Below are 16,243 nucleotides of genomic sequence, written 5' to 3'. Positions count from 1 at the left end.
GAAAATCCTTTTGTATATAAGTAATGGTATCTTTCAAGAGTAACATTACTCGATGTAACCCCCGTCAGCTGCAATGATGACCTCCAATCTTGTCTTGAAGCAATCGCATGCACTTTTTAAACCAGCACTGCCCATATTCAAGAATGCTGCTCCAATAGAGGGGTGCAGAGATGCAACATTAGAGTGCCTCTTCTTATTGGTAACTTTTCTGACCACGCTCCAAACATAGTAGTTGAGGGGATTGACATCCAAGCTATTCAGGGGCCAGAACTCCTTTGACCAGAACATGGCAGCATTATCTGTGAGCCGGTTTTGGACTAAATGGCTCATATGAGGTCATCCTCTGCCATCCAAAGCATTGTTCGGTCGCTGACTTTCAATACTGTTGCCAAGTTTTTCAGCTATTGCCATGGGTCCTCTGAAATCAGCACCTGAGCCATTTTGATGACTACTGCAGTTTGTGAGATGCGTTTCCTCGAATGAGGTTTCCTCGCTGGATTAGTGGAAATGTCCACAGACTTCTCTGAAGCATTGTACTTGGTCACTATATCATAAACAGTTGATCTCCAGTACATGAAGAATCGAATTATTTCAGTGGGCAAACACCCTGCGCAAAGACCTTTGGTAATCACAGCTCTTCAGTTGTGTTCCACACTTGTCTGCAACACTCGGCCATTTTGAAGTTCTGACTATTTACTAGATGTCTATGGCTTTCAGGAATGCCATTTGCAACCTCTGGCAGAACTACGATATGACAGGAAATTTAAACTGAAATTTGCCCGGATTTAACTGCTGCACCCTGTAGATCTTAGGCAGTCGAAAAGTTTAGACAACCAATGTGGAACTGAATTGTGTGGTTCCCACCTCATAATGATCTCCTTTCCTAAGAAAAGATAAGGTTAAAGTGATATTTTGTCCTCAACCAAAAACAAAAAACTTTGCGACTTCTGATATCAGTTAAAGATAGCTTAGAACTGTGACATGTGACTGTGACAATTTAATGGGGGGGGGGGGGGGGGGGCAAATGACATTTTCTCTACAGGAGTACCTCACAGAACACCAGCAGCATACTTGCCTACTCCAAGCCAACAAGTCCGCTATTGAAGGACATTGTATTTATAATGGTTATTTGGTAAAATACAATGAAACAAATCTTGGATCCATACTTAAACATTTGTAACTGTTATCAATGAACCATTGGAAATACAACTATTGAAGGATCTTGTTATTCAGGACAATGGTTTCCATTTAAATAGCATATTGAATTCTGTTACAGAAAAACTTCGTGGTTTGCATATCCAGCATCATTCTGTGATTTTATGGTGTGGAGACACTCATAGAAGTGCTCAGACTTGCAGCAGATTTCACATGCGCTCTAGCAAAACGTGCAGTAGTATCTGGTTACCCTATGCATGCGCCAGTGCAGTTTGAAACAAGGGAGCTCAGTGTCCTTTCACCAGTATACATCTGAAGGTGGCCAGAAGAAACTGTGCCAAAAGATCTACATCATACTCCGCAAGCCACCTAATGGTGTGCGGCAGAGGGTACTTTCAGTAACACTATCTGGTCCCTCCAACCCTGTTCCACTCGCAAATAGTGTGTGGGAAGATTTCTTTTCATGTGCAATATGTTACATTTATTTACATTCAGGGTCAACTGCCAGAGTTTGCACCATTTATCAATTCTCTGCAGCTCGTTCTGCAAATTCGTACTATCTTCTGGTGTTGCTGCTTTGGTATAGACAACTGCATCCTCTATGAATAGCCTTAAAGAGCATCCGATGCTTTCTACCAGATCATTTATATATATTGCAAACAGTAATGGTCCTATCACACTTCGCTATGGTACTCCGGATATTACCTTTACATCTGTCAATTTAGTTCCATTAAGAGCGACATGTTGAGTTCTATCTGCAAGGAAGTCTTGAATCCAATCGCAGGTCTGCTCTGATACTCTGTAAGCTCGTATTTTTTTCATTAAACGGCAGTGCGGGACAATGCCTTACTGAAATCAGGGAACACGGCATCAACCTGAGTGCTGTTGTCCACTGCGCTGTGAATCTCATGGAGGAACAGAGCAAGCTAAGTTTCGCAGGATCTCTGTTTGTGGCATTCATGTTGATTTTTATAGAGCAGATGTTCATTTTTCAAGAACGTCATAATTCTTGAGCATAAAACATGTTCCATAATTCTATAACACATTGACGTAAATGATACAGATCTATAATTGTGTGGAACTGTCTTACAGCCTTTCTTAAAAATGGGAATGACCTGCACTTTTTTCTAGTCGTTAGGTACCGTTCAATGCTCAAGCAATCTATGATAAATTACTGCTAGAAGGGGAGTAAGTTCTTTCAGATAATCTTTATAGAATGTTATTGGTGTCTCATCTGGTCCTGAAGCCTTTCCACTACTAAGCGATTGTAGGTGCTTTTCAATTCCACTATCAGTTATCTCAATATCTGCCATTTTGATGTTCATATAACTATTGAAAAGAGGGACAGTGTTACGATCTTCTGCGGTGAATTCAGTATTTCGGCCTTCTCTCTGTTATCGTCTGTTTCAGTGCCGGCGTGTTCACTGAGATAATGAATAGGTGATTTTGACCCATTTACTGATTTTACATACGACCAAAATCTCTTTAAGGTTTTTACTCAGGTCAGTTGACAACGTCTTACTTTCAAAATAATTGAATGCTTCTCTCATTGCTCTTCTTACGCTAATTTTCACTTTGTTCAGCTTTTGTTTGTCAGCAAGTTATTGACATCTGGCAATTTGCGCAAAATTTCATGGATCATGATTTGACTATGTTGTGACATTTTGAACAATTTTATCTTTGAGCTTACATTGTAAACTGAATTCTTTAAAATATAAATATATTTTTTCAAAGACTGTAAAGAACTTGATGATCGTGCAGTGAGGTGGTAAGGTAAATACTTCAGGATTGTCTTTTGCACAGAGGCTTACTCCATAAACATTATTTTCCAGTCACCTCTAGTGCTTTGCCTTGAGGATCATTAAACTGTTATATCCTTCATTCTTCGTACTAGTTTCATAAATTCTTCTCTCTTTGTGGTTACAGAGGAAAAGAGGAAATCAGAACTGCGAAAGACCGAGAAGACTGATGATCAAGAGGAGGAAGACAAAGAAGCATCATATTCAGAAGATTTCAATGAATGCTATGAATATGATCTGATTGGTGTGACTGTGCACACTGGAACAGCTGATGGTGGTCATTACTACAGTTTCATAAGGGACCGGACTGCATCTAATCGTGATAAGTGGTTTCTTTTCAATGATGCGGAAGTAAAACCATTTGATCCCAACCAAATAGCCGCTGAATGCTTTGGTGGTGAGATGACAGTAAGTAATGTTTGTACTGTTTAATGCTCATTTACACAAATTAGAACTTGAATACACAACACCAAGGCTTATGCAATGGTATAACTTCATTTTAATGTTATTAAATATGTTTATCCATTCATCGAGAAATCAGTTTATACAAATGGCTGTGGCCAATGCTGGAGCTGTCATAGTAAATCTAATGAAGGACCCAAGGTAAACCTTATATATATATATCTGCCTCCTTCCCCCAGGCCTAGATTGGCCAAAGAAAGGAACAAGTGGAAAAAAATTACTAAAAGGAAGGACATGGTGATAGGTCATGAGTTAAGACATCATGGAATAACTTCCATTATGTTTGAATAGTGGAGATGCTGAGCCATAGACACAACAGAAAGACTGTCACAAATAAAAAAAGCTTGCAGCCAATAAGGCATTTGTCAACAATAGATAGACATACACACACACACACACACACACACACACACACACACACACACACACACACACACACACACACACAACTGCAGTCTTAGGCAACTGAAACCACACTGCGAGCAGTGGCCCCAGTGCATGATGGGAGTGGTAGCTGGGTGGGTGTAAGGAGGAGGCTGGGGCAGGGAGAGGGAAGGATAGTATTTGGGAGTGGCAGACAGTGAAGTGCTGCAGGTTAGACAGAGGGTAGGGGAGATAAGGGGGGGGGGGGGGGGAGTAGTGGAAAAGACAACAGGTAAGAAGACTGAGTGTGATGGTGGAATGGCAGCTGTGTAGTGCTGGAATGGGAACAGGGAAGGGGCTGGATGAGTGAGGACAGAGACTAAGGAAGGTTGAGGTCAGAAGGGTTAAAGGAATGTAGGATGTATTGCAGCAAAAGTTCCCACCTGCGCAGTTCAGAAAAGCCAGTGTTGGTGGGAAGGATCCATATGGCACAGGCTGTGAAGCACTCATTGAAATGAAGGATGTCTTGTTTGGCAGTGTGTTCAGCAACTGGGTGGTCCACTTGTTTCTTGGCCACAGTTTGTCGGTGGCCGTTCATGTGGAGAGATAGCTTCTTGGTTGTCATGCTCATGTTGAATGTAGCACAGTGCTTGAAGCAAAGCTTGTAGATCACATGACTGGTTTCACAAGTAGCCTTATCTTTGATGGGATAAGTGATGTCCGTGACTGGACTGGAGTAGGTGGTGGTTGGTGGTGGGAGTATGTGTGGAACAGGTCTTGCATCTAGGTCTATTACAGAGGTATGAGCCATGAAGCAAGGGTTTGGGAATAGGGGTTGTGTAAGGATGGCCGAGTATATTGTGTAGGTTCAGTGGACGGCAGAATACTGCTGTGATAGTGGGCAGGACATTTTTCATTTCGGCACGATGAAAGGTAGTCGAAACACTGGTGGAGAATGTAAATAATTGCTCCAGTCCTGTGTGGTTCTGAGTTATGAGGGAGTGCTCCTTTGTGACCGAACGGTGGCACTTTGGGAGGTGATGGGAGACTGGAAAAATAAGGCATGGGAGATTTGTTTCTGTACATTGTTGGGAGGTTAACTACGGTCTGTGAAGACTTCAGTGAGACCTTTGGTATATTTCAAGAGGGACCGCAGATTTAATGCCCATGGGTGGCAGAGGGATGGTGAGATTTGGATACCCATCGCTGTATCTTGGATTTGCTTGTAGGTAATGCCTTCAAAGGAGCAGTAATTGTGGGTGCGGATATAGTTGGTTAGAGCGATTAGGAAGAAGGTTGTTGGTTTGGAATCTGTCAGGTGTTGAGAAATGTAGTGTTCAATAGTGGTAAGGCCATGGGCATTAGGAATGTTAGTGTAAAGGGAGGTGACATCAATAGTGATAAGCAGGGCACCATGTGGTAAATGGACAGGCACTGTGGAGAGTTGATGGAGGAAATTGTAGGTATCTTTTATATAGCAGGTTAGGTTCTGGGTAATAGGCTGAAGGTGTTGGTCTACAAGAACAGAGATCCTCTCAGTGGGGGCACAGTAACCAGCCACAATGGAGCATCCTGGGTGTTTAGGTTTATGGACTTTAGGAAGCACATAGAAAGTAGGAGTGCAAGAAGTGACCAAAGTTAAGAAATTCTGGAAAGTTTGCAGACGGTTATTTGGGGGCAGTAGGAGTGGATCATAATTTGATGGGGGAGTGAATTAAGTTAAACAGGGTTTAGTATTGGTCACTGAATGAGTCTGATTGGTAGGATTGGTGGTGAAAAAGTGTTTCCATTGTATGGACCAGGAAAAGGAGAGAAGATGTTTAACAAGTCCTGCAGATTGAATTTGGGAGTGGGACAAAATGTGATGCCTTTGGAAAGGACAGTTATTTCTGTGGGGCCAAGGCTTCTGAAGGAAAGGCATGACTGTGTTAGGTGTCTGTTTCTGTTCTGGATTCTGTGTGGTGGTGGGAGGGAGTTTTGGAGGGTGGGGTAAGTGTAGTATGTCTTAGAGACGAGGTTTGTCTACTATGAGGGGACATGGGGAGTTTGAAGGTTGTTGTAGAGGTGGCGGACAGTGGTACTTTCAAGGCAGGAATAGGAAGTGAGCAGGGTGGAGAGTTTTTTGAGGTGGCATTGTGCATGTTGCTCAAGTTCCTGCAGGCAAGACTTTCAATATGTGTTGTGGGTTCCAGAAAATTGGGATTGCATGCAAGGAGAATTTTGTGGATGGAGAGAAGGTACCATAAGGAGGTTGGGGTTGGTTGATGTGGTTTTCCAGGACTATGTTGGTGAGGGCTAAGGATTGGCGGAATCTGAATAGGTGGAGGTCATTGTAGAAGGAGGGGTGGCAGCCATAGATGGGTAATTTGGTGGTAAGCCCATTTGGGGGATTCCATGAGCCAAGCAACAACACACTAACAGTATAAGGGACTAGTAGCTGACTAGGGATAAGGAGATATATCCGGGGCACAGTGATGGTTACCTGCATCTCACCATCCTACGCCAGCCAATTCATGGGCCTTCTAGCGGAATCCTTCCTAAGAACCCAGAGTCCTAAACCCTTCACCTGGTTCAGTTTCATTGATGACATCCTTACGAACTGGATCAATGGTGAGAATACCCTATCCACATTCCTCCAGATCCTCAACAACTTCTCTCCCTTTAGCTTCACATGGTCCTAATTAAACCAACAAGCCAGATTCCTAGATGTTGACCTCCACCTCAAAGATGGCTACATCAGTACCTCCATCCATTTCAAACCTATTAACCACCAGCGATACCCCGCTTCAACAGCTGCCACCTGTTCCATACTAAGAAGTCCCTTCCATACAGTCAGTACCACCCAGGACTGGAGCAACTAAATTACATTCTCCACCAATGTTTCGACTACCTTATCGTGACGAAATGAGAAATGTCCTGTCCATTATCACAATGGTATTCCGCCGTCCACTGAACCTACAAAATATACTCGTCCATCCTTATACAACCCCTGTTCCCAACCCCTTGCTTCATGGCTCATACCCCTGTATTAGACCTAGATGCAAGACCTGTTCCATACATGCACCCACCACCACCTACTCCAGTCTGGTCATGAACATCACCTATCCCATCAAAGTCAGGGCTACCTGTGAAACCAGTCACATAGTCTAAAACTAAGCTGCAACCACTGTGCTGCATTCTATGTGGGTATGACAACCAAGAAGCTGTCTGTCCGCACGAATGGCCACCAACAAACTGTGGCCAAGAAACAAGTGGACCACCCTGTTGCTGAACACACTGCCAAACATAACATCCTCCATTTCAATGACTGCTTCACAACTTGTGCCATATGGATCCTTCCCACTAGCACCAGATTTTCTGAATTGCACAAGTGAAAACTCTCCCTGCAATACACCCTACGTTCCCGTAACCCTCCTGGCCTCAACATGCGTTAGTCACTGTCCTCACCCATCCAGGCCCTTCCCTGTTCCCATTCTAGCACTAGACAGTTTAAGGACCTCCTTTGTTACGTACATTGGATGACTGTTAATTGTAAAAATTGCTCATGGAGTAGAAATATTGCCCAAGCCTAGTGGTATTTTTCAAGAAAAAATCATCTGGTTTTTGAGGATCTCCTTCAATCCATTGCTTGAATTTCTTCAGTCTGGAAGCCAGGTTCTCTTGTATGTCTGGAAACAATAGGTTGCATGTTTCTTGAAATAGCATAGACGACAAACTAATTCATAAGTAATTTTCAGTTTTGATAGTCCTAGATGACGTGTTGCTATGAATTATATGAATTACAATGTTCACTCAGTGAAATACATTTCATTTATACGAAACTGCAGAAAACTTTAGATCTCTCCTTCCTTCCTTTCTTCCCGCCAGACAACATACAACCAAACTGCAGCCAGCTAACATTGCTCCATAGTACTTCAGTAAAGATATATTCATACCAAGATCGAAACATAGAACATTAAATCAAAAATAATTTACAGAAAATGAAATTCACTCAACAGCACAATAGACCAATTACGATAACAAATATTCACATAAACAATAATTTATCTTTTTGTAGTACAGTAATTTTATAAAATTAGTTTTTTTTAATCACAGGTGTTAGTTGTGTTAGCACAACATACACTACCATACAGTTGGAGTTTAAACATTTCAAATAAGATTACCAAATAAGCAGCAACCAGTTGCAGGATCATGTTTTCTTTATTTACTATTGCAATATTAAATAAAGAAAACATTATCTTGGGACTGGTTGCTGCTTATTTGGTAATTTTATGGTTTATGGTCGCTGCACAGCTTGGGAACCATAGGGAGGGCCCCCCCCCCCCAATTCAGAACTTTAAAAAAAATGATAAGGTCGTGAATTTGAGAATATACACAGATCAAAAAAAGTTTTGCATCAGCTTGGTTCCAAGAGTCCCTGAACCTGTACAGAAAATTAGAATAGAAATCAACATAAATATCACTTCTGCCTTTTTTATTGCTCGTGAAAACCACACATTGCATGATCCAGATTGTCCCACTCCTCAACAGCGATTCGGAGTAAATCCCTCAGAGTGGTTGGTGGGTCAAGTCGTCCAGAAACAGTCCTTTTCAGTCTATCCCAGGCATCTGCGATAGGGTTCGTGTCTGGAGAACATGCACTTGCCACTCTAGGCTAAAGATGCCATTATCCTGAAAGAAGTCATTCACAAGATGTGCACAATGAGGGCTCGAATTGTCATCTGTGAAGACGAATGCTCCACCAATATGGTTACACTATCAGTCGGAGGGTGGCATTCACATATCGTACAGCCTTTGTGGCACGTTCCATGACCACCAGTGGCAATCATCGGTCCCACATAATGCCACCACAAAACGGCAGGGAATCTCCACCTTGCTGCACTTGCTTGACAGTGTGTTTAAGGCACTCAGACTGACTGGCTTGCCTCTAAACATATCTCCGACGATTGTCTCGTTGAAGGCATATGCGACACTCATCGGTGAAGAGAATGTGATGCCAATCCTGAGCAGTCCATTCGGCATGTTGTTGGGCCAATGTGTACCGCGCTGCTGGGTGTTGTGGTTGCAAAGATGGACTTCACCATGGACATCGGGGGTGAAGTTGCACGTCATGTAGCCTATTGTGCACAGTTTGAGTCGTAACTCGATGTCCTGCGGCTGCACGGAAAGCATTATTCAACATGGTGGCATTGCTGTCAGGGTTCCTCTGAGCTGTAATCCATGGGGAGCAGTTATCCACTGCATTAGTAACTGTTGGGTGGCCTGAGCGAGGCATGTAATCGACAGTTCCTGTCTCTCTGTATCTCCTCCATGTCCGAACAACATTGCTTTGGTTCACTCTGAGACACCTGGACACTTCCCTTGTTGGGAGCCATTCCTGGCACCAAGTAAAATTGTTGGCACGATTGAACCATGATATTTACCATCTAGGTATGGCTGAATTACAGACAACAGGAGCCATGTACTTCCTTCCTGGTGGAATGCCTGGGACTAATGAGCTGTCAGACCCCCTCTGTTTAATAGCCGCTGTGCATGCATGATTGTTTACATCTTTGCATGGGTATAGTGACATCTCCAAACAGTCAGAGAAACTGTGTCTGTGATACAGTACACACAGTCAGTGTCTATCTTCAGTAGTTCTGGGAACCGAGGTGATGCTGAAGACTGATAAAAGGAGGTGTTTGGTGGAGGCTGAATTGGAGGGTGGTGTCAGATGGTTCTACATACCTATCATGGTCTTGATAATATTTGAGGAGTGGAGAAGGCTCCCTGGGTATTTCCTACAACATTTCACAGTATATCAGCTTCAGAATCCAAAGTTCCGTAATCACATGTATGAAATATTTCATGAGAAAATTGCAAGATAGATAAGGCTCTCAGAATCTGAGTTTCAAGAAAACCGAGAAATGTCAAAATGACTTCTTAACTGATTTGAAGTTAAGTGAAAAGAATACTTGGCAAACCCTTAGGTAAAAGCAAATATTAACTCATCTTGAAAAAAAAATTGAATAAGGTTATTTCTCACAAGATAATATTTTAGATTTTGTCAGATGTAATTGTGCTGTTGAATTTTGTACAAATACTAATTAGTAATATTAAAGAAAAAATACTTATACTAAGACAAAACTGTAAAGCAAATATTAATGCTTTAGGGGTAACAAGACTAAAGCTAACAGTCAACAATCAGTAATTTTTAACTTGGTTTTGATGCAGAAAATTAAGATAAATGATTTGTTCTCTTACACACTTGCCTTCCTAAAGTTACTCAATTTTTTTGAAAAGTTAATACTATTTTCTGTTAGTGTCATCATAACTATGAAGTAAGAAACCACTTTCAATATTGTGGGTCATGATACCAATTTTACTACCAAAAAATGCGATACCATATTTTAGAAGCAAGTCCTCTGTGTCTTTTTTGCGCTACCTTGGCTTACAATGCCATTTTACATTGTCAGTAGTTCATGAAATACTGTGTGCAGCGTAGACACTACTGAAACATCAAAGCATTTGATAAAGTTCTGTGTGCTACATAAGCACTACTCAGTTCCAGGATACTAGATTATTGTATAGCAGTTCAAATATAAGTCCGGTGCGCTAACATGTCACAACTTCAATTTGGGGATACCATGTAGTGTGTTTAAACTCACAGCTAAGTTCACTATCAATGTTGTTCAACTCATGGCTGAGGATACTACACAACATCAATGAAATAACTTATATTTATAAGCACTATGATGAATGTACATAGAGCATGTCATGTAACTAACACTTAAAACTAAAAACAATGAAAATGTCCTCCCCAGATCATGGGGTTGTCTGAAATTTACATACCATTTCCGGTTCAAAATCCACCAAGAGCTAGATAGAATTGGAAAATACCCACTTAGGTAATACAAAAAGTTATATACTGTACACAAATAATATTCTGTATCAATTTTTTGAGAAACAAGTACCCACAGATTTCAATAACAGAACAGTTAAATGTCAAGTGTCTATCCTGACACAGTAAGTAGTTCAATTCATATAGCCTTTTGAGTACTGAATACATCAACTATCAAGTGTTCAGATTTTTCATCCTGACTTATGTTATATGGTTCAGCGTAAGTATAAAAAAAATTCATAAGTTCAGAAATAAACAGTTTTCACTTCTCTTTACCTTTCAACAGTGTGTAATGATGTATTGGTGTGACGGTAGAGCGGTTAATTCACTAAAAAAAAATCTCCAGTTTACTTCCTATTTTCAAGTGTCATGTTCTTCACATTATTTACTACCAAGATGCTTAATTACTTTTCAGTGTAGAGATTACTGACATATTGCCTAATTATAAAAGGTGTTACACTTCACATAGAATAAACCTTTCTGCATAAATATGATTGAGTATTTACTTGCATCTGTTACTTCAAGTCATATCCAACTTGCATTACAAAACTTGCTAACGAAGTGTGTCTTTCATATACTTTCACCACAGTAAGAAAAAACAGGTTCCCTAACCAGTCCCTACATAACATTATTCTCCTCATTACATCAGTAATACACCAATACTTCATTAAATACATCAAATATCTCCTCATTGCATCAACATAATAACTTTACCTCGTATCCTCATAATATCTCCTCATTACTCCATTGAATACTCCATAATAATCATCACCTAAGAAAAACCACCTGCTTCATCTTACATAATAGATCAACCTCACAAAATAACATCACATAGCTGCAGACCTCACAATTGGTATAGCTTTTCCTCTAACAATAGAAACAGACGTTACACTTTCTACATGTTTTATTACTTTACTGTTTGTAATCATTGCTTTGCTTGCACAACTCATTACTGTATACAATCATATTACTTTAGCTTAAGGGTCAGAAAGGTAACACTCCCTACAATCACGTCATTACTTTCAAATGCATTTGACTAGGCAACTGTAATTTCACCTGTTGCATTTTACAAACACATTGAAAACTAGTGCATGACATTAAATATCTCAGGTGGACTCTTCTACTAATTGCTACGTACACACACACACACACACACACACACACACACACACACCATATACTTCCTCAAAATTTACCAAACATTGTCTACATACTGGGTACTAATCTCATTACTCCTGCAATTATACAACCTTTTACACTTACATGTTCACTGGTTATGTTCAACAAAGTTTGATATACTTGTTCATTTTGTTGAATTCCATTACCTTACCCTTTTGGTATAATCAAAAAACATTTTTCACTACAAGCAGAAAAACATCCTCCTGCATTACTACTATACTCAGAAAATAATGAAATAGGTGTTAACTTGCTGAATTTTATATAATCAGTGTTGTGTAGGTTTCTGTTTACTGCCAAAAATGACTGTTCACCAATGTTTCTGCCAACCGAGAGGGTTTCAATTTAAGCTATCACCTCTACTATCATTATCTCTCACATGTGGGGTGGACTGGTTATTATTTGTCCATTGTCCACCTCTATTTTCAAAATTCCTATCACCATTTCTGTTCCCAGAATTTCTTTTCTCACAAAACTGTTGGTCCCCATGGTTTGGTCCTACATCTTGATAATTTCTAAAATTATTTGGATTCCTGTCATTCCTCCCTAGGGTGGCGGTGTTAAGTCTTTGCTAAAAATTGTCATTACTATTAGTATTTCTATCATGATTGTGGTTACTCCAGTTCGGCCTCCTGAAATAAATACTATGTTGGCCAAAACCATTATATGCCCTGTCTAACTTTTCTACATATTGTAGGAACTTGTCTACAGAATCATCTGACCCGTAAACTAACCCAATTTGAATTCTCTCTGGTAGCCCTCTCTTAAGTACGTCTGTTTGAGTTAATTCATCAAAAGGTTGGTCTAAGTGTGCAAGTTTCATGATCTTGTCTTTGCAAAACTCTTTCATACTCCTCTATGCTCCCTGTACATTGGACCATTTAAAAACTCACTCTTTATCCTTGCTTGTTCAGTGTCAGACCAAAACCTTATCAAGAAACACTTTTCAAATTCATCTATAGGTAAATTGCTTCAGTCCAGTCGGTTAGCCCATGACAAGGCTTCTCCTTCTAATGATCTATTAATAAACTTAATTTTTAATTCATCGCTCATACCAGGGAGAAAACTGTCACGGCAATGTTGTATAAAATCAGCTGGATGAAAATGTTTGTCACCAGGGAAACCTTTTTAGTGGCATAGTAGGATAGCTTGGGTGTCCTACATTACAGAATGTTTTTAGATAAGCCCCATCTTGTAACTGTTCTACTTGTTTTTTTTTTTTTATAATAGTGACATCACTATGTAAGTCTGACACAATTGAGTCTGTTATCTCAGCTATCTTTGGAACTTTTTCATCTACATCTAAGGCAACACTGCCTATTTTTTCATTTAACTTATTTATAAAGGTTACAGCTTGTTTGCTAGTGTCTCCAACAGCATCTTTACATCTAACTTCAACAGCACCTATCTGAGATCCTTGTCAACTTCCCCTGTTTTTCCCCTATTTTTGTAATGAGATTACATTCTGGGACTATCGGCTTTTCAAGTTTTTCACCGTTTTTTTTCTATCAATGACAGTTTTTCACTATTTTTTTCCATTGATGACATTAATGCAGTAAACATGTCTTGTAAATTTAACTGTTTGGATTTTTCACTTATGTGCGACTGTTCTTGTTTCTGATGGTCTGGACTCGAATCTAACACGCTACGGTCTACAAATCCTGAGTCTACACTGATTTCATTTAACTTTTTTGGTTGACTATTGCCTAATACATCCTGAAACATGTCTTTATGGGCTATTTCCTGTTTAAAGTCACTAGTTGAACCTGATAGGCTCGACATATTTATTTAATTGTTCGGATTGTGTTCCATTTTTTGTAAATTTGTTCTTAAATTATCAGTCCAAAAAAAGAAACAGTCAAAATGTTCACACAGTACTGCACTGAGAAAATAAAAAAAATTGTTTTAATTGGTACTTAGCTTATTATTGTCCTGGATTGGGTAGGTAGCATCAACTTTAGTAATAATGCTTCTACCTTTACAACCATGTATGTCCATAGTGTTGCTTCATTCCAAAACTTCTCCACATGTATTATGTCAGATTATATTTGATTTCAAATCATTGTACTTTGCAACACAATTTTATGCTTTTTGGTCACATGAAGCATAAACACTGTCAGAAATCCAAACGTACAAGTATCCTGGTCACAGTGGCACCACTTTATAACAACCTCCTTTGTTACGCACCTTGTATGACCATTAATTGTAATAATTGTTCATGGAGTAGAAATATTGCCCAAACCTAGTGGTAGTTTTCAAGAAAAATTACTCATCTGGTTTTTGAGGATCTCCTTCAATCTATTGCTTGAATTGCCTCAGTCTGGAAGCCAGATTCTCTTGTAGGTCTGGAAACCCTGTAGGTTGACATGTTTCTTGAACTAACATAGACAACAAACTGATTTGTATGTAACTTTCATTTTTAATAGTCGTAGATGCCTTGCTGCCATGAATTACAATGTTCACTCAGGGAAATACATTCCATTATACACGCAACTCCAGAAAACTTTACACCTCTCCTTCTTTCCTTCCTGCCAGACAACATACAGCCCACCCACACCCAGTTAACATTGCTCCAAAGTACATCAATAAAGATATATTCATACCAAGATTGAATCATAAAACATTAAATAAAAATTAATTTACATCAAATAAATTTCACCCAACAGCACAATAGAACAATTATGATAACATATATTCACATAGCCGGCCGGTGTGGCCGTGCGGTTCTAGGCGCTTCAGTCTGGAACCGAGTGATCGCTACGTGTCGCAAGTTCGAATCCTGCCTCGGGCATGGATGTGTGTGATGTCCTTAGGTTAGTTAGGTTTAAGTAGTTTTAAGTTCTAGGGGACTGATGACCACAGATGTTAAGTCCCATAGTGCTCAGAGCCATATATTCACATAAACAAAAAATTATCTTTTTATAGTACAGTAATTTTATGATTTTTTTAAAAAATCACATGGTTAATTGTGTTTGTGTGACATATACTGCTGTATAGTCAGAGATTAAAACATTTCGAATAAGATCGAAAAGAGGATAAGATCGTGAACTAGAGAATATACATGGCCCAAATGGCTTATTGCATCTTATAATAGCTCTCATTCCACCAACACACCCAGTCTTTTTACCTCTCTCCTTCTCCACTGCTTCCTCCCCCCCCCCTCTCTCACTCCCACCACCGCCACCTCTCATCTGCCCTCTGTCTAACGTGCAGCACTTCATTGTCCACCACCCTCACCATACTATCCCTCCTCATCCCACCCCCGCCCAGTCGCCACTCCCATCATGCACTGGTGCTGCTGCTTGCAGTGTGGTTATAGTTGCCTGAGACTGCGGTCGTGTGTGAGTTGTGTGTGTGTGTGTGTGTGTGTGTGTGTGTGTGTGTGTGTGTGTGTGTGTCTCTCTCTCTCTCTCTCTCTCTCTCTCTCTACGTCTATTGTTGACGAAGGCCTTAATGGCCGAAAGCTTTATTTATTTGTGACAGTCTGTTTTGTTGTGCTTATCTGTGACTCAGTATATCTCCTGTTTTTTTTATTCCACCTTTGATCATAATATAAATTCTTTTGATGATGACCAGTTTCAGTCAGATTTGTTCTACGCCATGTCCTAATGCGATAAAGCTGTAATGACATCGTCAAAACATTTATACACTCAGCAAAGCATCATCATGTAGAACTAAAATATGGTGTAAAATAGGCAATGTTGTCCACAGAGTCACTTCGCAACTCAAAGGCTGGAATAAAAAAAACATTTAACAGTATTGGATCACTATTCATATTCGCAACTATGTCGCAGCTGGTGACAAGAGAAGACAACGTGGTAGATCACATCAAGCCAGTGAGAAGGCTGATGACTTAGAAAAAGAAATATATTATAGAAACAACAGGCAATGTGCAGTATGAAAGTGTGGCAGTCTGCAGCAAGTTCCATCAAATTCCCAAAACCTTCAAGGATTTTTGGCAGCTAAGTTACATATTTTTGTACCACAGATGTGGTACTAAAAACCTTGAATTCAAGGAAATGGTTGAACTACTTTTCTTATGACTCTTTTTTTCCCTCCTCATGTTCTGCTTTGCCAACTGATTTTACTTTTTCCAGCACTTGCATTTTGTATTTTGTAATATACAGTTGTTGAGTACTAAACCATATGGAATGCAAAGACTTATAGTTTTGTATCCCTTGTCACTTGCACCGCTGCACCTGACATGAGAGACCTCTCATTGTTCTTGGCTGAAGTAAAATACAGCCGGGTTCTCAATTTTATATAACCTAACCTCAATTATTATACTGTAATTGGAAGTATTGCAAACTTTCCTATTATAATGTTAAACAGTCAGATTTTGTCCACATGAACAGAACATGGTCATTATCCTCTCTTGAAATATGACCATTTTCACTGATTCATGTAC

The 16,243-nt window shown here is 39.9% G+C and overlaps 1 protein-coding gene across 2 annotated transcripts in view; it reads left to right on the top strand.

Moving 5' to 3' along the window:
- The window catches only part of LOC126352307 (ubiquitin carboxyl-terminal hydrolase 34), a 538,206-nt gene that overhangs the window by 288,971 nt on the left and 232,992 nt on the right, over positions 1-16,243 (top strand). For both annotated transcript variants that reach the window (XR_007565188.1, XM_050002677.1), the window contains exon 33: positions 3,082-3,362. Coding sequence is in view for 1 of the 2 variants with exons in the window: in XM_050002677.1 (XP_049858634.1) it covers positions 3,082-3,362 (281 nt within the window). In the remaining variant the exon portion in view is untranslated. The remainder of the gene's footprint in view (positions 1-3,081; positions 3,363-16,243) is intronic.

This window comes from Schistocerca gregaria, chromosome 1 (genome assembly GCF_023897955.1).
Source record: "Schistocerca gregaria isolate iqSchGreg1 chromosome 1, iqSchGreg1.2, whole genome shotgun sequence".
Taxonomy (NCBI): Eukaryota; Metazoa; Arthropoda; class Insecta; order Orthoptera; family Acrididae; genus Schistocerca; species Schistocerca gregaria.
This window is presented reverse-complemented; position numbering and strand designations above follow the sequence as displayed.